This window comes from Kogia breviceps, chromosome 10, assembly GCF_026419965.1.
Source record: "Kogia breviceps isolate mKogBre1 chromosome 10, mKogBre1 haplotype 1, whole genome shotgun sequence".
Lineage (NCBI taxonomy): Eukaryota > Metazoa > Chordata > Mammalia > Artiodactyla > Physeteridae > Kogia > Kogia breviceps.
Window position 1 is genome coordinate 39996820 of NC_081319.1, and position 27034 is coordinate 40023853.

A 27034-nucleotide genomic window follows, 5' to 3' on the forward strand; every position below is an offset into this window, starting at 1 on the left:
TGGAGGGCGGGGCTGCCCGACTCCGAGCTGCAGGGGGCGGCGGCCCAGGCCAGTTCGGTTGCAGGATGAACAGAGGCAAGGAAGGAGGCAGCTCCCTGACGGACCCCGGGTCAGGGAGCAGCAGGCAGGGTAGGCACGGGGCAGGGTGGAGAGGGTGGGGGGATTGGGAAAAGACCTGGGCAAAGTGGAGGTGGTGCTAGAAGGGGTGTGAGAGTGTTGGGGGTCTCTCCAGGAATAGGGGTGCTCTTAGGGGCATCAGTCTGTCAGTGGCATGGAGGAGGGGGAACACTGGCGCCTTGCCGGGGTGAAGGAGCTGGGCCAAGGGGGGAACTATAAATAGCTTCTTCCTCCAGCCCAGGGGGAGGGACAGTCAGCTGGAGCTTCCCAGGGGGCCTCCTGCTCTGCCCTTTGCTGGCCTCCAAGGGGTCATGTTTATCCAGGTCCCCCCTCAGGGGTCATATCAGTTCGGGGAGGTCCAGAGGCTCATTTGGGAAGTTTTTCATTTGATGTTACTTTAGCCCTTAAACCAGCATTTCTAGGGCAACTACTGTGTGCCTTGTGCCGGTCCTGAGCTGCTCTAAGCACCTACTGTGTGCTCTGTCCCAGTCAGGAACCTCTCTGAGCACCTACTGTGTGCTCTGGCTGGTCCTGAGTCACTTTGAGCACCTACTGTGTGCCCTGTGCCAGGCTGGAATCAGCAAGTGCAGACCAGGGTTCATGGGCTGCTTGGTTACATGGCTCTCTACCCCCAAGTTGGAATCTCACACCCTGTGTGAGCTCTGGACCCAGGGAGACACAGGATGATCCTTGACTAGAAATGGCCAGAGGAAGCTGGAACTCCTAGGAACTCCCCAACCTCCCAGTGACAGCAGAGGGGAGAGGAGGAGGGAATAAAGGGGAAGGAAGACAGCAGAGAGCAGCAGGCCTCACTGCAGCTGGCCTGTCTCTGCACCAGCCTGGGTGCAGGGCCTGTTAGTGTGTGTGCACCAGTGGCTGTGTGCACACCATGCTTTCGTGTACTGGTGTGTGGGTCTGTGTGGGATGCACTGAGGTCCCTGGGCCCATATGCTGCAAAGGGTGGCTGTCGGTGTGGCCCGCAGATGCGTGGACTGGGAAGAGTTTGAGCATTGAGGACTGAAGACTGAGGACACCCCACAGCTTGTAGTCTGGGACACTGGGAGGAAGTCCAGTGGTCAGTGCAGAGTGCACCACAGGAGCCAGGCCAGGCAGGTTCACGGCGAGGAAAAGCTGAGCAGGGTGTGTTCACACACAATTGCACACTGACATCCTAGCACACCTCCCACCCTTGGGCCAGGAGAGCTGGCTCACTCTGGGATGGCCCCAAGGAGGGAAAGCCGTGAGGGTCAGTTATTCTATTGGACATCTATTGACGCTGAGGGAGCAGAAAGCCAGGAGAGCATTTCAATGGAGGGAACATGCAAGAGTGCAAGTGTGGGTGTGGGATGTGTGGTTATAGTACAAGGTGTGGGAGGAGAGGTTCTGAAGGGCTGGCAGCTGAGCTGAGTCCATCCTGCACTGTGGGCTGGTGTTTCTGTGATGCTGGGCCCTTCTCCCCTTCCTCAGTTTCCTGCCTGAGAAATGGGGCCATGGGAGGGGAGTATCCTCAGAGTTAATGTAGACCCTGGCCTTGGGGAGGGGCTCCAGGCTCCTCCTGATGTTGACATGTGGCCTCTCACTGGATATAGAGACTTGGGAAGGTATGTCTGGGTCAGCCCAGGGTCAGACTGGGGAAGAGTGGGAGGTACAGAGCCACTGCTTTTCCTGGGAAGCCAGACTCAGACTTCTGGAGGTGAGGATGGCTTCCCAGACATGGCCCTGGCCTCCTGCCCTGCCCTGGCTGTCCCCTACCCCCAGCCTTTGACTAACATTCCAAGAGGGTTGGAGAGGAGAATGGCAGGCCTGAGAAGGTGCAGGGTGTCTGTGGATGTTAGGTGAGGTAGACTTTGCGATGACTGCTGGGGGTTGGACAGGGTGTGGGTATGTGGTGACAAGGTCTCTGAGGCTAGGGTGGCCCCAGGATGGCCTTGGTAGTGGCCAGGAGACAGACAAGAGGGCTGACTTGTCAGGAACAGAATGAGTGGCTTTGGAGAAGTAGGAAGTGGGCGGAAGGTCGCTAGGGGCATCCTGCTCATCAGGAGCTGCCTATGGGTGTGCCAGCTGCTTGGCATGAGGTGGGGAAGGAGGTGGACAGTGGACACTGAAGAGGGAAGCTGATGAAGGAGGAAGTAGTCGACTCTGTCTGAGGCAGGGCATTTCCTGGGGAGGCAGCTTGAGCTGCTTCCAGGGAAGGTGTGCGTGGGCTTCTAGCACGTGGACCTCCTTAACCTTCATTTCCTGTGAAGTGGACAAGACATCTGTATCAGTCATCTTAAGGGGCCTTGCCAGGCTCTGAAGGGCTGGGCTGTGACTTGGAGGACTGACTCAAGGCAGGGGTGTGGCAAGGAGGGCAGAGGAAGGGGTGCTGCCCCTGTGGAACACTGGGTGGAGACTTTTCTCCATGCCCCAGCCCCTGGATCCTGGCTGGGCACACATTAAGCAGAGAGAACTTGGGGATGCAGTGATCCTGCCAGGGGATGTGGTGGAGGATATCACTAGAGGGCAGTGTGACCCAGCCTCGAGCAGTGTCAGCTAAGGTCAGGGGCAGAAAGTGTACAAAGCTTAAGAGGCTGGGCTGAGGAGACAGAGAGGAGGTAGGCCAAGTGTTCCCGAACTCAGGCTCTCTCCCTTTCCCCTTGCCTCCATTGCATTTTTAGAGACAGGAGGAAGATAAATAACATAATAAATGATAACATTAATGTGCTTTAGAAAGGATTTCTCAGACACTGACACTTTTAACGCATATCAGAATATTGTAAGATCCATGACAGTGTATTCCATTTTCCTGATGAAGTGGCAGAGGCTCATTAAAGAAAAAAATGTGTAAACTTATGATTTAAAATCTAATTGGTAAAAACGAAATCCTGTAAGGAGAAGTAAGGTACTGTCTGGGCTCGGTGAGTCCCCAGGGAGCTTGGTTACCAGGTACCGCTCCCGTGCTCCAGGTGGGCTGGGGTTTAGCCCGAGCTCCCTAGCAGCTAAGGCAAAGAGAGAAACACGATTAATTTTGAGATTTGTTCTCTGTCCCTGTCCATGACATAAAGGAGCTTTTTCAGCGTGGTTGAAAAGGTTGCTCCTGTGGGCAGTGGAGAGTCCCGGGACTCGGAGCAGAAGAGAAGGTCGGGGCACAAGGCCGGTGGGGCGCGGCGGAGTTGACAACCGGGCCAGTGATGAGAGTTACGCAGGGGCCGCCAGGCTGGTCCTGACCAACCAAGCTCTGCGCGTCACGCAAGCCTACCCCAACGCATGCAAACTCCTCCTCCTGGGGGCCCTGAGGTCACGCAGAGCGGGAAGCGGGACCTCGGGTGTCCTGGGGGCAAGCCTGGCACGCCCAGGGCGAAGCCGTGGGTGAGGTCTATGCAAATCATCAGGGTCGCGTTGGATGTGCTGGGCTCCGGCATCCAGAGTGGGGCCTGCACCATCCAAGCCTGGAAACTGGGGAGCTGGGCATGCGCGTCCCCCATCCTGGCATGCAGGGCGGGCCCGCTTGGTCCAAAACGCGCTAGTAGGCGAGCTGGGCATGCGTGGTAGGAGGCCAGGCTCTCTTCAGTTGGGGTGGAGCCTACTCGTTCCTGGGCGGGGCCTGCGGGGAGTTGGACGGGCGTCAACGCGGCTTCAGGAGGGGAGGGGCTGAGGGGCAGGGCTGAGGGGCGGGGCATCGAGTGGCCCGAGGTGGCCCAGCTGCTGGGCTGAAAGCAGCGCAGTCCGACTCATACGAGCCCCAGGATGGCGTCCCCACGGGAACTGACCCAGAACCCCTTGAAGAAGATCTGGATGCCGTACAGCAATGGGCGGCCTGCTCTGCACGCCTGCCAGCGCGGTGGTGAGGCGGGGTCCGCGGGGAAGGGGGAGGGCGGTGCATGGGCATGGGTATTGGTCTTACATGGAGAGGGAGCCGGGAACAGGTGGGGAGCCGGGGACAGGTGAGGCAGCCGTGACTGGTGGGAGGGGAACAGGAACAGGTGGGAGGCCTGGGACTGGTGTGGTAGAGCGGGAGGCGGGGACAGGTGTGTGGCGACGTCTCGGCTCGGCGGGAGCTAGGTCTGGCCGCCATCACCTAGGGGAGGGCTCAGGACCCTTCCCACACCACTCTGTCCCCATCGCCTCAGGTCAGCGGAGGACATGGAGCCTCGGTCCTGCCCTCTCAGCTGGCCAGAGAGCGTGGGCCGGGTGGTCAGGCCGGAGTCTGAGCTGTGCTGGCCCTAGGAGATTCGCTTGGTCTCTCTGAGCCCAGAACTTTCAAAGGCCCAAGGCGGGGAGGAAGGCCCATCTCTGGGCCTGAAATCGAGTTTTGGGAGGAATTTCAGGGAAGTGCAGATGTGTTCAGGATAGAGACAGTGAGACCACTTTGTTATATGGGCCTGTCTTTGTGTCCATGGGTGTGTAAGCATCCAGGTGGGGTTGTGGGTAAGTGGTAAAACTGGAGGGTGGAAACATCTAGAACATATGCTGAAATTCAAGGAATCGTTAAGGGGCTTACTTTTCCTGTGGTCCTAGGTGTTAAACCCACCTCATTGATTTTCTGCTTGTCCTTAAATGAGTCTGCAACTTTTTTATTACCAAGAAAAACAACGATTTATTTTAGGAGTAACTGAAACGTTGTAATAAATTTGCAAGTTGGCAAGGTCCTCAGAGAACATCTAGTCCAGCTTCTGATACAGATTTGGAAATGGAGGTCAGGAGATTGTGTTATGTGCTGGGGTCTCCCTGCACTCCTGACCTCTGCTTGGGCATGATAGGAGAGGAGACAGTGCTTGGTGCTTGTCTTGCTTTGAGGCTAGCCTGGGGGCCTTGGCTTTGACCAGGATGTGAGTCCTAGGGGAGGAGTGTGTGCATCTCTTAGCACACTGTGGAGCCTGGTAGGGGTGGCCGTAGCTTTGACCAGACATTCTGGTGGGTCGTGACTCTGACCATAATGTAGGTCCTGGTGGGCTGCTGAAACTGTGATCCTGCTTTTAGCCCTGCGGCCATGGCTTTCCAGTCAGTATTCAGTCCTAAGGGACTATGGCTACACCCTAGCCAGTTTTCCTTCCAGACTTCTGGAGATGTGGAGGGCTAGGCCCCTTTCTCTTGTGCTTCTAGTCAGTCCATGTTAGGACTGTATTGTCCTAACTAGGGGTTGGCCTCCATTGTTACATAAAGGAGGAGTGAGAACGTGGACTTTGGAGGGAGGAGCACTTAAGCTGTGTCGTGGCTCAGCTGGGTGACCTTGGGCAAAGAGCTGACCCTCTAGGTCTCCAGTTCCTTATCTGTGAGCCTGAGACAGTCATCATCCTTGCACTATGAAGCTGCTGTGAGCCTCTTTTTTAAAAGTTATTTATTTATTTATTTATTTATTTATTTATGACTTCATTGGGTCTTTGTTGCTGCTCTCGGGTTTTCTCTAGTTACAGCGAGTGTTTACTCTTCCTTGCAGTGCACGGGCTTCTCATTGCGGTGGCTTGTCTTATTGTAGAGCACAGGCTTATCTGTGAGCCTGAGACAGTCATCATCCTTGCACTATGAAGCTGCTGGGAGCCTCTTTTTTAAAAGTTATTTATTTATGACTTCATTGGGTCTTTGTTGCTGCTCGCGGGTTTTCTCTAGTTGCAGCGAGTGTTTACTCTTCCTTGCGGTGCACGGGCTTCTCATTGCGGTGGCTTGTCTTGTTGTAGAGCACAGGCTCTAGGCATGCAGTCTTCAGTAGTTGCAGCACGCAGGCTCAGTAGTTGTGGCGCATGGGCTTAGTTGCTCCACAGCATGTGGGATCTTCCTGGCCCAGGGCTTGAACCCGTGTCCCCTGCATTGGCAGGTGGATTCTTAAGCACTGCGCCACCAGGGAAGTCCTGTGAGCCTCTTGATAAGTGCTTGATAAATGGTAGCAGGTAATTTTGTAATTTATCATCACGGTTGTTTCTTTGCTTCTCTATACCTCAAAGTCAGGGATTGAAGCTCCAAACCAACGCCCTTTCAGGTGGCAGAAGGAGTTGAGGCCCAATGGGAGGGGACTTGCCCGGGTCTCACTGCCCCTGGAGCAGGCCTGTGTTTCTCCAAGCTCCAGGTATGCAATTAAAATGTGGCTCTGGCCTGAGCAGAGGGGTTCGTGCCATGGCACTGCCTCAGGGTGTTGCAGTGGGTGGGACTGTGAGCTGGCCTAGCACAGGAGGGCTTCCTGGAGGAGGAGGTAGCAGCCAAGAGGCTAAAGATGAGACCTGCAAATTGTGTGGGGGTTTGGACCACAGGCTAGGGTCTCATGGTTCACAGCAAGGAGAGAGTAAGCAGGGAATGAATAAGGAACCAGCACCTCAGGTCCCAAGCCCGTATTCATGCAGCATTTTACCCTCTGCATAGTGGGCTTCTAACTAGATTGGAGGACCACAAGGACAAGTGGGAACCTGAGGGCCAGGGTGGGTGGAAGTTGACTTGATTGCAGGGCTCTATGGAGAAGAGGATGAGGGGCCCTAGTCTGTGCTGTGTGGTGGGTTGTCTTTGGGGTCTAGTCCGAGCTCCTCAGGGCAACAGAGGCTGGTTGGCTGAGGGATGTTCCCTGCCTTCTCCTCCCCCACTCTTCATGAGCAATGCTTCCTCCTTTTGATAAAATTGAGGACTACACAGAGGGCCTGAAAGCTGTTAACTTTCTGGTCATTGACCTGGAGGAGCTCTGGGGGCAGATGGGGTAGGAGATGGAGAGGGGACTCGGGGAACATGGCAGAAAGGACAGTATTTGATAGCTTTTCTTAGCCAAAAGGTAGCAAGACCTCCTGGATAAGGACACAGGATACGACTGGTGTGTGCACAGGACAGTAGGAGAGACAACTTTCTGTCCCCTCTGAACAGGACAGTGATGCCAGTTTGCTTTATTTTAAAGAACTCTCCCTTCCCCAGCCCGGCCCAAGGAAGTCGGGGCAGGTGCAGTTCAAGACTCCGTTCTGGAACCCACTCCAGGGACGTGTGGCTGCCCCTGCAGAGGTACCACCAGAAAGTAGTCACCAGCACCAGGCTTGTCTCAGCCTCTTCACTCCTTCTGCTCCTGTGGCCTTGAGCAAATTTACAGATAATTTACAGGAACTAGTGAGAAAAGCTGAGTTGACATGTCTTCAGATTTCCTTCCGCACATGCCCCACGTTCTGAACTGTGTGTTCTGCTGTCCTGTTGCTCAATGTTGAGGTTCTGAGGGCCTAGAGCTGCAGCTCCAACTGCATGCCCCCACTCACCTGGTCCACCCGCCCTTAGTTCAAGTGTGTTCCCTCTGTGTGGGCCTCGGTTTGCAATTTCTCAGTTGCTGGGACTTCCCCAGTGTTTTGCTGTTGGAAGCAGGGCTGGTGTGAATATACTTGTACTTTGAATTTTCTTTTGTGTCATTGACTTGGTATCTTATCTTGAGGAACAGAGGTGATAGGTAATTTATTGCTCTCGTTTTGTGCCCAGCCCTGCCTGCCCACCATGGCTGTGTATGGCGGGGGGGGGGGGGGGGGGGGGGGGGGGGGGGGCGGGCGGATGCTGTCACCAAATGCTGTGGGAGGAGGCCAGGGGTGTCTCTGGGAAGATGGAAGCTGTGAAGAGGTGATGCAGAACCTCAGCCCTGGGGTCGTGGGAGAGCCCTTCAGGGAGCAATGGGAAGGTGTGGCCTCATCAGAGGGAGCAGGCTGGGCGCAGGTTTTCCCCACAGTGAGTAGCTGATGCACTGTGCTGTGGTTGCTTGGGAGCCCTGGCCAACTGGTCAGAAATTGTGCAAACAGCCCAGGACTCAGCAGCACTGTCCTGGCCCTCAGGATGCAGGGCCTTGCCTAACTTGTTTTTCTCTCAGCTTAGCCAATGCTGAGGTTTTTGTTTTTGTTTTTGTTTTTAATACATTTATTTATTTATGTTTGGCTGCATTGGGTCTTTGTTGCTGTGTGTGGGCTTTCTCTAGTTGCAGTGAGCGGGGGCTACTCTTCGTTGGGGTGTGCAGGCTTCTCATTGTGCTGGCTTCTCTTGTTGTGGAGCACGGGCTCTAGTCGCATGGGCTTCAGTAGCTGTGGCACGCGGGCTCTATGGCGCAGGCTCGGTAGTTGTGGCGCACAGGCTTAGTTGCTCCGCGGCATGTAGGATCTTCCCGGGCCAGGGCTCGAACCCATGTCCCCTGCATTGGCAGGCGGATTCTTAACCACTGCACCACCAGGGAAGTCCCAACGCTGAGGTTTTTCTGCAAGTTTCCTCACTCTTACTCACCTTCAGGCTGTGTCTGCAGGATCCCCTCCTTCTCTCCCCTGGGGCTTGTAGAATGGGTCACATTTGCCCAAAGGTCATGCACAGGAGTGACAGAGCTCCCACTGGCAAGCAAGGTCTTTTACTTCTCTTCGGGGCCTGCCTGGAGACAGACAGTTGCCTCTGCATCCCAAGTCCCAAGGGCAGTCCTGAGATACATCTGTGTCCTTAGCCAGGTGGGCTGCCAAGTCCAGGCAGAGGGCACAGCTTCCTGGAAGTGTTCCAGCTCTTACATGGGGATATTGCTAGGCGTCGCTGAGGGATTATCATCCCATTTTACAGGTGAGGACACCAAGGCTCAGAGTTGCCAGTAAGTGTCAGAGTCAAGATAGGAACCCAGGCCTGACTGACTCTGACCACCTCTGCACTCCATCTCCAGTGAGGGAGACAGGTTGAAGGGTGGGGTCCAGCAGTCTGTCTGAGGAGAGCTACCAGGTGAAAACACTTGCAGAGCCATGTGGGCAAAGGAGGGGTAGTGACAGGTCCCCACCTCTGTCCATCTGTCTGCTATGGTTTTACCTGGCCCAGGTCCTGAGGACGGTGAAAGGGAAGCTTCCTGAGGCTTCTCAGGTGAGACCACACTGAAAGCGGAGCTGGATACTATAGTCTGGCAGTTCTGCTGCCTTGGTGTCTGTCTTAGTGGGCCATGGATTGGGCGGCTGGGTGCAGACTCTTCCCCACCTCTAGCCTTGGCAGCTTCTCTTTTTGGCACACCGACCTGGTGGCACATGGGATGGCAGTGGCTGGCTATCAGAGGGACCGCCCTTGTGGCATTGGCCTGGGTCTCTGGTCTCAGCCCCTCGTGTCCCTCACCCTGGTGGGTTTTGAGTTGCCTCCATCTCCTTCCCTGCCCACAATTTTTGAGCACCAAATCTGCCAGGCCTCAGGATCCTGAATGGCTCAGACACTGCCGGGCTGCTTTCACCCCAAGTGATCAGCTGTGGAGAGCAGACTCATTGGTGAGATGACTGGGTTGAGGGAGAGAGTGCAGCAGGTGGGCATACAGGTGCCTTGGAGGAAGGACTCACTGCAAAAGCAGCTTCCAGGCTTTGTAGATGAAGAGAAATTCCCCCTGGGGAGCGGAAGCAGTGGTGCTGTGTGAGCAGGAATGCTGAATGACAGGTTCCTGGATGACAGGCAGGCATTGAACACCCCACTGGGTTTTGGCTCTGTCCCACCTGCCAGGGGAATTTCCCCGCAGAGTTCAGCCAGGGCCGTGGCAGCTCCAGCTTTATATCTGATGGTGCACATCAGGGTAAATGCTGGCAAGATCCCGCGGTGTCTCCCTGAGCACTGACAGGCCTGGGGAACTGGGCATGCCAGCGCTGGTTAGAGACCAGGATCTGGGGGTGCCCAGGGATCTCTCTGCTGCCAGGAGCCTGGGAAGGCACATCTGATGCCGGGCCTGGAAGGAGGGGCCCACTGGGCGGGGTTCAGCCTCCTCAGACACTGCTCCTTGCCTTTCAGTTTGCATGACAAACTGCCCAACCCTCATTGTCATGGTGGGGCTGCCTGCCAGGGGCAAGACCTACATCTCTAAGAAGCTGACCCGCTACCTGAACTGGATTGGCGTGCCCACGCGGGGTGAGACTCAGCCTTGGCTTCCAAAGGGGGCTTTGGGACTTCGTGGGGGAGTGGGGAGGAGTGAGAAGGCTGGACTGCCACAGGGCTTGGGGGTGGGTCAAGGTCAGGGTTTGGGGAGGGATGCTGTTGTGTGAAAACTGAGCCTCTCCCTTCCCCCAGAATTCAACGTTGGCCAGTATCGCCGGGACATGGTCAAGACGTACAAGTCTTTTGAGTTTTTCCTTCCAGACAATGAAGAGGGCCTGAAAATCAGGAAGTGAGTTTGTGTGCGTATGTGTGTTTGTTTATGAAGAAGGCCCTGGAGCCCAGTTGCTAGTGATGACCAAGCTGTTCCTGAGCCCTGGCCTTGCCCTACCCTGTGGGCTGTAACAGGGCTGGTTTCTCGACCTCTCAGGATGTGCTGGGGGTGAGGCTGTGCTGGGTTTGGGGACAAAGGGAGTGGGTATTTGGCCCCTTGGTGGCTCACCCTGCCCTGCCCTGCCCTGTGGGATATCTGTGGGAGGGGAGCATGGAGCTTCAGCAGATAGTGGAGGCTTAGCCAGGGGGTAGGCTGACTTACCCCAGGCCATCCATGGGGATGGGCTCTGATAGGGAGGTGAAGCAGAGATACAGGCCTCAGGGGTGCGGCAGAGTGGGAATGGGACTACCTCCTGACACCTTCTCGCAAAGCCAGAAGGATCAGACCTAGAACTGGGGTGTTTCCTCCCTTGCCCCAGGATAAGCCTCCTACTGATATTTGGAGGATGCTTATCATGTTCTTGGCATGTGTCGGGTAGGCCTTGGCTTTCCTTTGAAGTTGCCTCAGTGTTGCTGGGTGACTAGATGGAAATTTGCATATGATACCCACTCTCACTCTCCATTCAGACTTGAATTGATTGCTTTCTCCAGAAAAACTGAGCACCAGCTGTGGTCTGAGGAGCTATGCTAAGCTGTTCTCGGCAAGTGTCAGCTGAGGGATCAAGAAGCTTCCTGCCCTGTTCTGGGCCCAGCCATTGTGGGAGGGCTTAGAGCAGAGGTTGGCCCAGCTCTAGTGACCTTCCCAAATCAAGCCCCAGGCCAGAAGCCCCTGGTTATTGCTGTGGTTGGCCTGCTCCCTCTCTGGCCACCAGGGGGCAGGAGTTCCCCGTCCTGGGGCTTGGCCCTGCCGTGCCTCTGCTGTTGGGTCAATGGAGCTGGGCTGGCTGCTGCACCAAGAAGGGAAGTGGAGTCTGACATACAGGCCTCTGGGGCCGAACTGTGAATTGTGGGTAAAACTCAAGGGTGGGCCCTCTGTGATAAAGACCCAGACAAAAGTGAGGGTACTGTGTGATGCCCATTGCCGCCCCCTGCCCACCAACTTAAAGATGAGGAAATTGAAGCTCAGCAGTCTCACACAAGATCCCAAGTAACTTCACAGAGTCCAGACTTAAATCTAACCCCATGTACCACTAAAAACTGTCCTGTCCATCATTCCGGAAGTGCGCAATTTGTAGATCAAAGGTTGCATCAAATGCAAATTCTGCAACAACCTCAAGCTGTGGGCACCCATTAACTGCTCTGATCTTCCCTACAGTGGGCTGTGGTGCCTCACTCCCCTAGATGCTGAGACTGAGGTCAGGAAGTGGTGATATTGTCTGGGATCCCTCAGGGTTTGATTTGAAGCCAGGCCTGTCTGAATCCGGAGTGTTTGTGGGGAGAATAAGGAAGCTAGCATTCCCAGAGCTCTCTGGGCAGTCTGCTCAGACTGCCCATTGAAGGTAGGAACATTGGGATTAATTTTCATGGCGAAGCCCAGACTCAGAAGAGGTAAGGAAACTGGTCCAGGGTCACCCAGCTGGAACAGAGGCCCCAGCAGTAGAAGCTGGGGGCAGATTCACGTGTGCTTCTCTGTAGGCACACCCTCTGGCTGTTCCTAGAAACTCTCCCTCGTGTATCCAAAGCCTGGGTCTGGCCCCTGGGCCATGGGGCCATTTCCCATTAACCAGCCCAAAATGTCCCACAGATAATTGGCAAAATAGAAAGATCAGACTTTTAAAAAATGGGAAACCTGGGAAGAGAAGCCTGCATTTCCCAGAGGCCCAGGTACGTACACATTGTTGAGCTTCCTAGAGCTACACAATATGGAAGTCTGTCGCTAACACTGGCCACAGTGGAAGATCTAGAAGAGGGCATGTACAGCCATGTGTACATGTGCAGGTGCTCCCTCTTTATGTACACATGGGTATGTGTGTAAATACACACCAGGCACCCTCATATATGTGCACACAGTCACATACCGCAGGAAGGTGTGTACACATACCGTATGTACACACGTGGGCGTTCACACACATGTGTATCCTCTGTGTGCATGTTTGGACACATAAAAACTTATAATTGTGCACACAGGTGTGTGATACCCCATGTGCACGTGAACACATTCAATCATACCTATGCCTTTTCAGTCACATACTACACACGGGCTTGGGGACACTGAGGTGTTTTCTCTGACACCAACTGGTGTCCAACAGTTCAATTCAATTCAATTCTGACCCTGTCTACTTGCAGTTAGCATCAGTTCCCACAGGTTAAGGACTCAGTCCCTCAAGACTGACCCCACTTCACACACCAGTCACAAGTCTCGGCGGGGGGCACCTGTACTTCTAACTGGCTATAAATTGGGGGTTCCCACAACCCCCTCTTCAGCAGATTACTGTTCCAGCTCACAGAGCTCAGGAACATACTTGAGTTGTGTTTACTGGTTTATTAGAAAGGATATAACTCGGGAACAGCCAAGTGGAAGAGGCTCACAGGCAAGGAAGGGGGCAGTGCGGGGAGCTTCCAGCCGTCTCGGGGTCTGGCACCCTCCCAGCACCTCATCTCTGCAACCTGGAAGCTCTTCAACTCTCATCGTTCAATTCATCTTCAGCCCCCACCTACCTTCCTGGTGGATGGTGCAGGGCTGAATGTTCCAACCCTTTCATCACTTTCTGGTGATCAGCCCCATGCTGAGGCTGTCTAGGGGCCCCAGCCTGAGTCACTACATTAGCATCAACTCAGGTGTGATTGGAAGGGGCTCCTTGTGAATGACAAAAATCACTCCTATCACTTAAGAAATTCCAAGGGTCTTAGGAGCTCTGCCAAGAACCCAGGACGAAGACCAAATGTATTTATCAAACCACACACACCCTCTTGTATGTGCACAGCTGCACTTCCACAGGGGCCCAAGGAATGCTCACAGATGCTCACTCACAGACTTACACATACACATATCCACCCATGCATGCGCGTGCGTGCCCATCCACACTCACACCCACACGTGTGCAGGCTCCCAGGCTGTTGCCCCAGCGTCTCCACTTGGGCCCTGAGATCCTTCCTACTTTTGGTGCACCCTCAGCCAGAGCAGCCCACAGAGATCTTAGCCCAGAACATGGGGCTCTAAATGTGGGTGGCAAGAAATGGCCCCAGCCATGCTGAAACTGTAGAAATGTGTCTTGGGGATGTGGGGGGCTCTGAGAAGCTCTGGTTCTTTATGTCTCAGTGCAGAAAGAATTCAGGGAGAGACAAAGTGATAGATAAGTGATTTATCAGAATAGGACACTTGTGAGGTTTACAAGCAGGTGGGCAGGAGGGCACCGTGCCCAGAACTTAGTAGGCTACAGTTTTATAATCAAAGGAAAAGTGAGGAGGGGGAGAAGACCACCTTCTTCCTCATCCTTGAGTAAACATCAGGCTTCCATCATCAGCTCCTCCTCCTCCACATGGGGGTTGGGGGGGAGTTTTCTTGTCTCTACCTGGTCAAACTGGGACTTTCGGTGCAATGGAAATGAGCAAAAAGGTGGTAACATATGGTAAATCAGCTCAGGTTTCAGTATATTGTCACCCTTTCCTTATACTTTTGTTTTTAGTGAGCACAAAGGAGCAAGTCCTAGGAATCATTAACTTACCAGTGGGCAGGATGTGGGTTTCATTCCACCATTGTTTTATTGTCTGGGAGCATGTCTCATGCTTCTGTTGCATGCTTTTGTTGTTAAGCAAGCCTGCTTGGTTTTGTGGTTAAGCAAACCTGCTTTCTTGAGTGATCATTTTCTTATAGAGGTCTCCCATACTTTTTCCTTTACTTATGATCACTTAGTGGGATTGACTAGTCACCTAATTTGTCCCTTTACTCTGTCCTTATCAATGCCAGCTTCCTGGACTCTCAGAATTCAGGTTTTTTGGCAGAAGAAAGCACTTCGGGGTTTTAATTGAAAGGCCTAATAGAGCACAGAAAGGTCACAAGGAGGCATAAGAGCAGAGCTCCTTCCAGTGACCTGGACTCAACTCTGCCCCCAGTTTTCTCGTGACCCCAGCAGTCTGGTCGGCCTCTTGTTTCCATGCTTGGGCACACTGGCCTGCCTTGGCCTGGCACAGTCCTTTGATGCACTAGGGGTTTACACACAAAATCCCAAGATCAAACAAATGGGAGACCTAACTTTACTCTTACATCAAAAAAGTACAGGTAATAGTGTTTGGGAGGAAAAATTTTCCCTTCTTGCCTTCTAGGTTCTTTGGCTGGTCTAATAATTAAATTGACATGACACAGATTAACAGCACAGAAAAAAAGTTTAATAGCACATATACCTCCTACATACATGTGAGAGACCTGGGAAGCCCTCCCCTTAAATACCATCTTCATCTGAAAAGAAAAGAAGATGTTGGGGGTGAGGAGTCAGGGGAATTTACCCGGAAAAGCTCGGTAAATGAGGGTAAGGTTGTTATAACGTGTGTTATGTTGTTAAATCTATGCCTTCAGGGAATTCCCTGACTGTGGACTTGGAGCTTCCACTGTCTGGGGCCTGGGTTCAATTGCTGGGAACTAAGATCCTGCAAGCCTCTGGCGTGGCCTAAATCAATCACTCAATCTGTGCCTTCAGCATTGATAATAGTTTCTAGAGATAAGGTCATCTCCCTCCTCCTGGTACAGGGAGGGAAACCCCCTTACAAATGGAGATTTCCCTTATACTTGTAAATGTCTCTCAAAAAAGGGTAACTTCTTACTCGTGTTTTCAGAGCTGCTCCCGTTTCTGCAGTGTCTTAAAAATAATCAGCCTAAATTAGTCCTTATGCCAAAGAGACATATTTTGGGGTGGCAAATTCTGCTCCCCTGCATAGATAAACAGTCAAAGTGATTTATCTATCATCGGACCTTATAGGGGAAATGGATAAAGTCAGAAAGATCTTTATATGTGGCAATCCATTTCGCAGCCATAAACGGAAAGGCTGAGATGTCTGAGGACAGACAGTGTAGTCAGTGGTCAGTCATGGTGAGGGTTTTGCCCTTCCAGAGCACCTGTGGACCGGGTGCGAGAGGCAGAGACACGGCACCCTCCTCCAGAAGGGATCATGCAGGGCGTTCTTGGTCCACTGAAAGAAATGAACAGCCTAAAAGTTGAGACCTATGTTTTATTCAGTGAACAAAACTGAGGGCTTAAGCCTAGAAGACAGCCTCTCAAATAACTGAGGGACTGCTCTGCAGAGATAAGGTAGGTGCCATGTGTGGGCTCATTTAAATCATTCCTTTGATGTGCACCTCAGCTCTCTGGGGCTAGTGTCCTGTTCTTTCCCATTATGAGTTGCCTGAGGGGACACCTTTGGGGGCGGCTGCAGTGGCTGATAGCTTGATGGCTGCAACACCCTTTTGTTTGCTGATACACCAGGTGGCATTCTTAGTCCACATCTCCCTTCTAGAAAGGAAAATTGAACATTAAGCTTAATGCTGCCTTGGGGACCAGCAGTACTGTCTCTCCTTTCCCACCACCAGCCCCGCCTGCCCTGCCCCAGCACACACAAGAGAGTGTCTGGTTTTAAAAGTGCTTATTTTGATAATCAGGGAAAAATGCATGACACTTAGAAATCATGAATGGCAAAGTGGCAGGCTGGATTTGTACATGATGAGATGAAGAAGGAAAGTACAGAAAAGTGGTATTTCAAAAAGTATTCCTGTATGGATACCAAGGGGGAAAGGGGGTGGTGGGAGGAATTGGGAGATTGGGATTGACGTATATACACCACTGATACTATGTATAACATAGATAACTAATGAGAACCTACTGTATAGCACAGGGAACTCTACTCAGTGCTCTGTGGTGACCTAAATGAGAAGGAAATCCAAAAAGAGGTGATACATGTATACGTATAGCTGATTCACTTTGCTCTACAGTAGAAACTAACACAACATTGTAAAGCAACTATACTCCAATAAAAAAAAAAAAAAAAAGATATTCCTGATGGCCAGGAACACACAGCCTGCCACCTACAGGAGCAGGGTTACCAAACACTGAAAATCTTCCCAAGGAAAGAGAAACCTTGAGAAGAGAGAAGGGGCCCCAGGGGCTGCCCCATCTCCTGTCTGGCATATCCCTGACCTACTGCCCTGCAGCAACCAGTCAGGTGCTTGGCTGACCTGTGTTTCCTTTTCTGAAGGCAGTGTGCCCTGGCAGCCCTCCGAGACGTTCGGCGGTTCCTTAGTGAGGAAGGGGGGCATGTGGCGGTGAGTATAACACCCTGGTGGTATCTGGGAGTGACGTGTGGGAGCCCACATACTTCTACCCCTTTACTTATCAGGCATCTGGAGGGGAAGGCAGAGTGTATGTGGCCCTAGATACGCCTGGGTGCCAGCCCCTGGGAAGAAGTCTGCAGCTGCTGTGCTGGAAGAAGCCAGAGGCCAGATGTGGGCCAGGAATTTCCCTCTGGGCTTGTGGTTGTTTTTGACCCTGCAGGACTTCCCTCTGAGTACTCACATTCTTGGCCACTCCACAAGTTAGAGGTGTCACGTTACCTAAGTCTTTAGCAAATGTGATTTCTCCTGGTGTGGAGAGCATCCAGCCCAACATTTGGTGGCTATTTGAGGAATCAGTTGAATGCTGGGTAAGGGAATTCCCCTTCTGTGTTGGCCCCTCCAGTCAGATGGAAAGGTGGGACAAGGGTGAGCAAGGGTGTCTGCAGGACAGGGCCCTACCCCAACCCTATGTAGTCAAACACGGGCTATTTTTTCCTTCCTTTTTCCTCTTGAAGGCATGCATCCTGGAGCTCTGTCCCCCAGGCCCATCTAGATCAGTTGCCCTCTAGGTCTGTCTGTAGCACAGCTGTCACCCTGGGAATTTCCTTCTCTTCCCTCCTGAGTTGAATGCCCTGCTGTTTGATCCCATGTCTTGCTTTTCCTTGCTTTACTGCTTGTTTTGTTGGAGCACATCCTCTAATAGCTTTCCGAGAAAGGTACTTGGAAAGTAAATTTTGTGAGACCTTGCATGTCTAGAAATGTCTTTTCTTTATCCTCACATTTGATGGATGGGTGGGAAGAACGTTTCCTTTAGAATTTTCATGACATTGCTCCATTGTATTATGGCTTCTAGAGTGGCTGTGGGAAAGTCTGATGTCATTCTGATTTGCTGATCCTCCTTAAAAGTTTTTTTTCCCTAGGGAATTCCCTGGCAGTCCAGTGGTTAAGACTCCATGCTCTTTCTGCTGAGGGCCTAGGTTCAATCCCTGGTCAGGGAACTAAGATCCCACAAGCCACACGTTGCGGACAAAATGAAGTTTAAAAAAAAAGTTTTATTTCCTAGAGGACACTGGGGGCTTCTCATGCCCCTTCCTCTGGGGAAGCTTTTAGGGTCTTCAAGGTGATGTGCTTTATGGTGGGTCTTTTCCACAATGCTGGGTCCTTGGGGGGGACCCTTTCCATCAGGAAACTCTTCTCCAGCAGCTCAGAGAAATGTCATATTTTACTTTGTTAAACCACTCCCACTGCTTTCTCACAACTGAGTCCCCACTCCCCTCCCATCTTTATCTTTTTTTAAAAAAATGAATTTATTTATTTATTTTTGGCTCTGTTGGGTCTTCGTTGCTGCACACGGGCTTTCTCTAGTTGTGGTGAGCAGGGGCTACTCTTCATTTTGGTGTGTATGCTTCTCATTGCGCTGGCTTCTCTTGTTGTGGAGCACGGGCTCTAAGCACACAGGCTTCAGTAGTTGTGGCACGTAGGGTCTAGAGCACAGGCTCAGTAGTTGTGGCACACGGGCTTAGTTGCTCCGTGGCGTGTGGAATCCTCCCGGACCTGGGATCAAACCCGTGTCCCCTGCATTGGCAGGCGGATTCTTAACCACTGCGCCACCAGGGTGGTCCTTCCCTGTCTTCATTTCTTGAAGTTCCTTTTATTCTGTTTGATTTCATCTTTGTTTTTCATGTTAGAGGTTTCGCTGGAGCATCCAGTGAGCCCTGGTCAAATGCCCTTTGTAAAAAGTTACACTCTAAAAGCTGCTTGGGTGGGCTGCACCTGAGTGCTGGGCAGGCCCCAGTGGGGGTCACAGCCTGCCTGGAGGAGGCAAGGAGGGGACCTGGGACTCCACTTGTACCATCAGCCAGTCCTCCCATTTCTTCTGCACTCTTGTCCCTTTTTTCAGAGATGCCTGTGCCCTGTTCCGGACTACCGTGGTTCTGCCCAAGCAGGTGTGCTCTGGTTGGTACAGGCTTGTGTTTGGTTTTCTCTGTTTCTCTGAGCCAGTTACCATGTGTCTATCTTTAAAAAAACTATGTTGACATTTCCCATCTCCTTTCCTCTCCTGTTCCCATTTTACTAGGGTGACAGGATGGAGTGGAAGTAAACATGGGTTTAGTTCTCCAAGTTTAACTAGTTTCACTGGAAGTCTTGTGAGTGAGTGCCTGCTGCCCTGCTTCCAGCTTCCCTGGGGTGCTCCCCAAGGAAGGGGAGGACCAGCCCAGCCATTGCAGGTCTGAAGGAGACTGGCCAGGCAGATGGCCGAACAGCAGCTGGTCCTGATGAGAAATCCAGTCCCTGTGCTACAACTGTCGGGTGGCCTCCCACCTTCTCCAGGGCCAGAGGCTGAGTTAACCCCATTTTGGTCCTAGGTTTTTGATGCAACAAATACCACCCGAGAACGGAGAGCGACCATCTTTAATTTTGGAGAACAGAACGGCTACAAGGTGAGGCCTCCTTGGCTTACCTCCTTGGTTGGGCTGTGGCCCGTTTGGGTCCTCTGGGGCCACTTTCTCGGCCTCCTGAGGCCCAGTGGCCTCAGGCAGGTGGGCTCCTGAGTGGATTTGGGATATTGATTTTCTCTCCACCTGGAGTTATCTTTCTGAGGAAGTGGGGGTCTTGGTGGGAGAGTCCTTCATAGGGCGACACCTGCTTTGGTTCTGTGCTCCTTGACCTGACCCCACCCCCTGAAGAAGGGCCTCTGGGCAGCATGGCCCTCAGTGGGTAGGGAGCTCCGGGGAGCCAGGCTCAGGGCCCTAAATGTGTCTCTGGTTCCTTCCCTCCTGCCCACCCTGGTCTTTGCTGCAGACTTTCTTTGTTGAGTCCATCTGTGTGGATCCTGAGGTCATAGCTGCCAACATCGTGGTGAGTGGTGCATCTGACCTTGTGAGAGCAGTAACACAGCCAAGATGGCCTGTGACAGTGAGGTCCATCTCCAGGTTAGGCTGGTGCCTGGGCTGACCTTAACTTGGTCTTCTTGAACATTGTGGGTAGGGGGGAAGGCGGTTGATCTCTGGGTCGGCTGGGGACTGCCCACCCGATCGCAGTCCCTCATCCCCCAAAGATGAGGGACTGGGGACTGCGATCACAGGATGTCCAGTAATACTCTCTTAGCGCTGGTATGGGAGCTGGGACCAGGGAGTCACTGGACTCTTCCTAATGGGACCAGTCCCCCTGGGAGGCCAATCCTCCTGCCCAGCCTCCCCCCAACCCAGCATCCTCCTTGGTCTCTGACCTGCTTGGCCTCCGGCCCTGATGTGTCCTTGCTCTGTGCCTGACCCCGGCAGCAAGTGAAACTGGGCAGCCCTGACTATGTCAACCACGATAGTGATGAGGCCACAGAAGATTTCATGAGGCGCATCGAGTGCTATGAGAATTCGTATGAGTCGCTGGATGAGGACCTGGACAGGTGAGGCAGGGCAGCACTCTGTCCTCCGCTGCGGTGGGTGGTAGGTGGGGTCCACTCGGTGCCTCTTGTGGCTCCTCAGCGTGGTGGCTGAGGGAGCACCTCCGTGGGCAGAGGTGGTCTGTCCTTTTTTGTTTCTTTCCTTGGGGTGGAAATCATGGCCCAGGGGTGACTTGCAGAACTGTAGCTGCTTTATCTGGACCTCTGTGAGTCACAGTTTTCTGCTATTCCATCAGAAAATCAAGCCTGTTTTCTATGCAGAGGGTCTTCCCACAAGGCTTTTGCAAACAGTACACGCTCTTCTTTCAGTGGGTGGTCTGTGTTTTGAGAAGGGGAAGGGGTGCCCAGACCCTGTCTACGAACAGCTAGCAGTAACCAGTGCTTGTGAGCCCTGCCCGCCTCCCTCTGGAACAGGGATCTGTGGGACTGAGTGCTGGATGGGGACAGCAGCCAGCCACCAGCAAGCTCTCTCCGTGAGGGCTCAGGTGGTAGATATTTTAGGCTTTGGGGGCATACAGTCTCTGTTGCAGATACTTAACTCTGCCGTTTAGTACTAAAGGAACATAGACGATACGTAAATAAATGGTCATGACTGTGTTCCCATAAAACTGTATTTACAAAACCAGGCTGCGTTTGACTTGCTGGCCACAGTTTGCCAACTCCTGTATTATAGCAGAAATGGGGGCAGTGGTTAAGTGAATAACACTTAAGTAATTAAGTTAACGCTTAAGTAATTAAGTTAACTTTAATAACTGAATAAAGTATTACAGAGTCCTTATAAATCATGCTGAAGAGACATGGGAAAGTGTGTGTTATTTAGCATTAAGTGAAAAGGGTGGAATATGAACTTGTACTTGGGTTGTTTATAATTACGTATGAATATATAATTACAAACCAAAGAAGTCAAGTGACTGCTGGGGGGATGTTTTCTGGGATGTTTGTGGGACAGTCCCTGAACTGAGTCCCCTCAGGGAGGCTGGCGCTGATCCGGTGCTGCTGCCCCAGCCTCTGTGGTTCTCCTGGTCTCCCCCCAGCATGGCATTGCTCCTTGTGGCTCTGTTCTCCATGGTGCAGGTCTGCACTGGTCCAAAGCAGGGAAAGCGGCGGAGCTGGGCTTATTGGCTGCTGCCACCAGCACCATCCTCCTGTGCTTCTTGTCTCATCCACCTGCTGCCTGGAGTGGAGCATGGTGGCCACACACATGACCCGGGCTGGGTTCTCAGGGGAGGGTTCGCTGGGGGAAGGAAAGACCAGGCTCATGGATGGCTGACCAGGAAGACTGGAGGGGAAGCGCGTTTGCCAACTACTCCCAGGTCAATCCTGGAAAAAACTGTCTCTTGTTCACCTTACAGATAGTACGTTGAGAGCTCATAGGTAGGCAAGAGGGGCCCTGGGGACATAGAGCAGCGATGAAGGTCCCGATGTGGTAGGACTGACCCCTCGCTTTGAATGTCACCTTTTGGGAGCATGATGAGTGTGGAGCACCTCTCACGGGGCTTGTCTGTTTGTCATGCGTTTCGTGTTGCTCCCACCTCACCCCCATCACTCACGTACCAGCTGGCAGTCCTGTGTGTTGTGGTCTCAAGCCTGGTGGGGTCAGAGACGCAAGGCTCTGAGGCTGGTTCCTGGAGCTGGCAGGACGTGGCCTCAAGGACCCCAGTCACACTCACAGGCTTCTCTCTACCTTCTCTGGAAAGGGATCTGTCCTACATCAAGATCATGGACGTAGGGCAGAGCTACATCGTGAACCGCGTGGCTGACCACATCCAGAGCCGCATTGTGTATTACCTCATGAACATCCATGTGACGCCCCGCTCCATCTACCTCTGCCGGCACGGGGAAAGCGAGCTCAACCTCAAGGGCCGGATTGGCGGGGACCCAGGACTGTCCGCCCGGGGCAGGGAGGTCAGAGTGTGTGTGTGTGTGTGTGTGTGTGTGTGTGTGTGTGTGTGTGTGTGTGTGTGTGTGTGTGTGTGTGTGCGTGTGTTTATTTCTGTGTGCATGTGTGTGTGCTGGTGCTGGACTCCAGCTAACATGCAATCCAGGTGGATGACCTCATTCAGTCTGGAATGTTCCCATTATATAGGGAAGGTCACCAAGCAGATGCCTGGATCTCTGGCTTGCATGTGAGCTGTCACCAACTGATTCCCTTTCCCTGGAGAGGCATATGCCAGTCTGGGAGTGAGCTGAGTCCCTACAGTGCAGCTGATGCTGTGCCACGGTCCAGGGGAGATACTGAAACCTCAGTGGGAAGGTCCTACAGCCTAGGGCACATGGTCGGGAGGGTGAGCACTGGCAGGGGACCTGATGAGCCACGGCTGGAGCTACACTAAGGGTCTCAGAAGAATGCACAAGGGTAGCACTTGTGGGTGTGGGTGTCAGTGTCATCGAGAGTTAGTTCGTGTTTTTTACCAAACCTGTTTTCTCTAAGGCTGGGCCCCATGGACCCTTTGAGGGCAGCCCAGGACCTGTGCATCTGAATTTGCTTGTGATGTGTTTCAGTTTGCCAGGAGTCTGGCCCAGTTCATCAGGGATCAGAACATCAAGGACCTAAAGGTTTGGACAAGCCAGATGAAGAGGACAATCCAGACAGCTGAGGCCCTGGGTGTGCCTTATGAGCAGTGGAAAGTTCTCAACGAGATTGATGCGGTAATCACCATCTCTTCCCTCCCCTGCCCAGCTCTGGGCACAGCTGTGCTCACCCCGGGTGACAGTGTTGAAGGGGGTCAGGGAGAGCTTTTTCTTTAACATTTCATTATTGTTTAGGGTTCTGATTCATCCCTCCCTCCTTCCCTGCCTCCCTCCTTCCCTTCTTTTGTATATAACTATCTAAGTGTGCAAAGTGATGATTTGATGTATGTATGTATTGTGAAATAATTATCACAATAAGTTTAGTTAACATCCATCACCACGTAGTTACAAATTTTATTTTTCTTGTGAAGAGAACTTTCAAGACATACTCTCTTAGCAATTTTCAAATATATGATACATATTGTTACTTATAATCACCATGCTGTACGTTACATCCCCAGGGCTTATTTATCGTATAACTGGAAGTTTATACCTTTTGACCCTCTTCAGCCATTTTGCCTACCAGCTGGCTTGTCATGCTTTTAACTGCCACTTTCAAATGAACAAAACCTCAGAGGGAAAAATGATGCCATATACCAGATTCACCTCTTTGGGCTTCCCTTCACTTCAGGATCTTGGCCCCTCAGGTCTTCTCTGCTTTGTGGCTCTAGGGTGGTATCAGACAGATTTATTTATTTATTTCTGTTTGGCTTTTCTAGTAGCTCTCAGTGGAGTGTTAGTCTAAAACAAGCTAGTCTACCGTTGCCTGATATGGAAGTCTCGAGATCAGATTTGAATCCTACAAAGATCACCCCAACTGATAGAATTGTTTTGTTGGGATGAGGTGGGGGGAAAAGCTGAAGAAGGGAGACTAGTTAGAGGTACTTGCAGTGGCCTGGTGAGGTGATGGCATCTGGAACTTGGGTGGCGGCAGTGAAAGAGGAGTAGATGGACTTGAGGGCTGTTTATCCATTTATTTATCATGTATTTATGTGAGGCTACTCTGTGCTAGGAACTGGGCCAGGTGCTGAGGACCAAGATCCTAATGAAAGGATAGAGGCTGATGCTGCCCAACCAGGGGTCTAAAAAGGATCTAGGATGGCTCCAGATTTCCAGCCACTGGGAAGGGTTCTGGGGCAAGGAAGGTGATGAGCTCACCTAAGGGCAGGAACTAATCTACTTTGTTCACTCTCAGTGTCATCGAGAGTTAGTTCATGTAGGTGCTCAGTAAATATGTAGTGAATGAAAGGAAGACGTTCCTGGGAGATGTTCAAGAGCAGGTACCCAGGAGCCAATCCGATCTCCAAAGAGAGGTGGGGCTTGAGCATCCCCCCACAGACGTGGTGCTTGAAACTGTGGAATGGATCAGGTGGCTGAGGGAGGCAAAGTAGGACCCAGGACAGAGCCCAGGGGAGCCCTGGCATTTAAGGGGCTGTGGAGGAAGCTATGGACAGGTGTCTGGTGAGGTGGAAGGGAAACCAGGCTGATGGGGTCATGGGAGTCAAGGCAGAGAGAAGGAGGCAGTGGTCAGTGGGGTGAGATACCATAGGGAGGGGGAGTGAGGCCAGGCTCCAAACTGACCATTGGGATGTCATAAGACCACTGGGATTTTTGGCATGAGCCTACTGGGTTGGTGCCTAATGGGAATGGGTGGGGAAGTGAGTTGGGGGCAAGGGACTGAGTCAAGGGAGACTTGGCCCTGTGTAAGCTGATGGTGAGGGGCTGGTAGAAAGGGAGAGAATGAGATGACAGGAGGCCCTGAGTGGTGGCGAAGGCCCAGATTCCAGGGTATCAGGAGAGGAGAGGGCTGCAGGTGGCCATAGAGTACTGTGTCTCAGAACTTCATGGAGGTTTCACTCAAGAGTGAAAGGAAGGAGGAGTTTCCCGTGGGCATTAGCAAAGGGGAAGAGTTAGCTTGTCTGGAGACCAGGAGTGTTCTGTGGTCCCCTTGTCTGTGTTCTGTGGGCGATCCTCCACCCCCAGCAGATGGATGCAGCTGTGGAAAAGGCAGACACTCATTCAGCTCGCGAGCTTGTTCAGTTGTGTCCCTGTGGATGACATGGAAGCAAGTTGGACAGAGGAGGTGAGGAGTAGGGAGGAAGGTGATAAAGCCACATGCCATGGAATCCATCCCCGCTGGAAAAGATTGGGGAAGAGAAAGGGGGCGTCCATGACATTATGAGATGGGAGGGGCTACAGGCACAGCATTCATGTAGGGAGCCAGGCCAAGAAGGCTGACAGTGGGCTGTTATCAGGGACATTGCCAGAGGGTCCCTTGGGAGCTTGGGCCATCTGGCCTCATGGAGGAAGCCTCTTTGTGAATAAGATCTTGTCCCCCATCTGGTTATTGCTGGTCCACAGAAAACCTGTGACCATTTTTTTATTTGCTCTAGTACTTTTTCAGTTGATTATCTTAGCTTTATCTCAGGGAGCTGTCATATCTTCTGAAATAAGGATAATCCAGTTGTTACCTTCCCAGTTTAAGTGCCTTGTGTTTCTGTTGTATATTCTTATTTTTTTTTTTAGAAAGTCTATTTATTATTTATTTATTTATTTATTTATTATTTTTTTGGCTGCGTTGGCTCCTTGTTGCTGCACGCGGGCTTTCTCTAGTTGTGGTGAGCGGTGGCTACTCTTCGTTGTGGTACGCGGGCTTCTCATTGCAGTGGCTTCTCTTGTTGTGGAGCATGGGCTCTAAGCGTGTGGGCTCAGTAGTTGTGGCACGCAGGCTCTAGAGCGCAGGCTTAGAAGTTGTGGTGCACAGGCTTAGTTGCTCTGAGGCATGTGGGATCTTCCCGGACCAGGGCTTGAACTCGTGTTCCCTGCATTGGCAGGCAGATTCTTAACCACTACACCACCAGGGAAGTCCTAGTACCTGCTTTATCACTTGCTATTTATCTCTCCATCCCTGAGTCATCTTGATAGTTTATTTTATTCAAAATTTATTTGTTCATGAGAATAAGTTATTAGTACATAACAGTAGAGTATATTCATGTAGTTGTATCTCAGTATCAACTGTTATTACCTCTGTTCCCTTTTTTTTTTTTTTGCGGTACGCGGGCCTCTGACTGTTGTGGCCTCTTGCGCTGCGGAGCACAGGCTTCGGACGCACAGGCTCAGTGGCCATGGCTTATGGGCCCAGCCACTCCGCGGCAGGTAGGATCCTCCCAGACCGGTGCACAAACCTGTGTCCCCTGCATCGGCAGGCGGACTCTCAACCACTGCTACACCAGGGAAGCCCCCCCATCTTTTGATATTGTGGGGTTTTTCTTCTTAATTAGATATGTCAGAGATTAGTCACTCATTGAATTTTTTCCCCAAAGAACCAGATCTCAGATTGTATAAATTCTATTGTTTTTCTATTTCTGAATTAATTTATTTTTTTGCTTTTATGTTATTTTCCTTTTACTTCCTTTCAGTTTTTAAAAAAGCTTCTAGAGTTCATTGACTGAGGCATTTATAGTCATTCTTTCTTCTTCAATAATGAAAGCATTTAAAATGATTTTCTGATGGATTTTATTGTGTTGAAATCCAAGAATGTGACCTGCAGTTCAGCCTTTTGGAATTTTTTTTTTAAATTTTATTTATTTATTTTTGGCTGTGTTGGGTCTTCGTTGCTGCGCGTGGGCTTTCTCTAGTTGCGGCGAGCGGGGGCTACTCTTCATTGTGGTGCATGGGCTTCTCCTTGTGGTGGCTTTTCGTCGCTGAGCACGGGCTCTAGGTGTGCAGGCTTCAGTAGTCATGGCATGTGGGCTCAGTAGCTGTGGCTCATGGGCTCTGGAGCACAGGCTCAGTAGTTGTGGCACACAGTCTCAGTTGCTCTGTGGTGTGTGGGATCTTCCCGGACCAGGGCTTGACCCGTGTCCCCAGCACTGGCAGGCGGGTTCTTAACCACTGTGCCACCAGGGAAGTCCCAGCCTTTTGGAATTTTTAGAGGCTTTCTTTGTTGCCTAGAGTATAGTAAATTTTCATAAACATCTCATGGCCATTTGAAAGCAATGTCTGTTGCCTGTTAGTTAGCTACAATATCCAGTATATCTCCATTATCCAATTATATGGAGGAATCACAGGATGTATGTGTCAGTGTGTAGGTCTGTGTGTGATAATGAAGCTTTTTAACTTTTAGAGTCTTATATTGAAGTATTTAAGATGAAATAGAGTCATGTGTAGCATTTTCTTCAAAGTAATTTCTTTCAAAGCAATTTCTTCAAAATTGGTTGAGGAGAGGGAAGCAAGTACAGGTTTAGTTGAAACAAGATTAGCTGTGTGTTATTAACATATATGGCTAAGAGGTGGGTACATGGGTGCATTATACTGTCGTCTGTACATTTTTTAAAAATAAATATTTATTTATTTATTTTTGGCTGCATTGGGTCTTCATTGCTGTGCACAGGCTTTCTCTAGTTGCGGCGAGTGGGGGCTGCTCTTCCTTGCGGTGCGTAGGCTTCTCATTACGGTGGCTTCTCTTGTTGTGGAGCACGGGCTCTAGGAGCGCAGGCTTCAGTAGTTGTGGCATGTGGGCTCAGTAGTTGTGGCTCATGGGCTCTAGAGCGCAGGCTCAGTAGTTGTGGTGCACAGGCTTAGTTGCTTCACAGCATGTGGGATCTCCCCTGACCAGGGCTCGAACCTGTGTCCCCCGC

The 27034-nt window shown here is 51.8% G+C and overlaps 1 protein-coding gene across 6 annotated transcripts in view; it reads left to right on the plus strand.

Moving 5' to 3' along the window:
• The first annotated feature begins 7 nt into the window (after positions 1-7).
• Positions 8-27034, plus strand: part of PFKFB4 (6-phosphofructo-2-kinase/fructose-2,6-biphosphatase 4) — a 44697-nt gene continuing 17670 nt past the window's right edge. The window contains exons 1-9 of one of the 6 annotated variants that reach the window (XM_059077013.2): positions 8-129; positions 9811-9927; positions 10087-10183; positions 16348-16414; positions 18790-18864; positions 19226-19282; positions 19705-19826; positions 21521-21728; positions 22326-22472. In XM_059077013.2, the coding sequence (XP_058932996.1) occupies positions 66-129; positions 9811-9927; positions 10087-10183; positions 16348-16414; positions 18790-18864; positions 19226-19282; positions 19705-19826; positions 21521-21728; positions 22326-22472 (954 nt within the window). In that variant the 5' untranslated portion in view covers positions 8-65. Of the gene's footprint in view, positions 130-3233; positions 3941-5356; positions 5411-8550; positions 8626-9810; positions 9928-10086; positions 10184-16347; positions 16415-18789; positions 18865-19225; positions 19283-19704; positions 19827-21520; positions 21729-22325; positions 22473-27034 lie in introns of those variants that run through there. The other 5 variants (XM_059077010.2, XM_059077012.2, XM_059077011.2 and 2 more) reach the window with 5 other exon arrangements.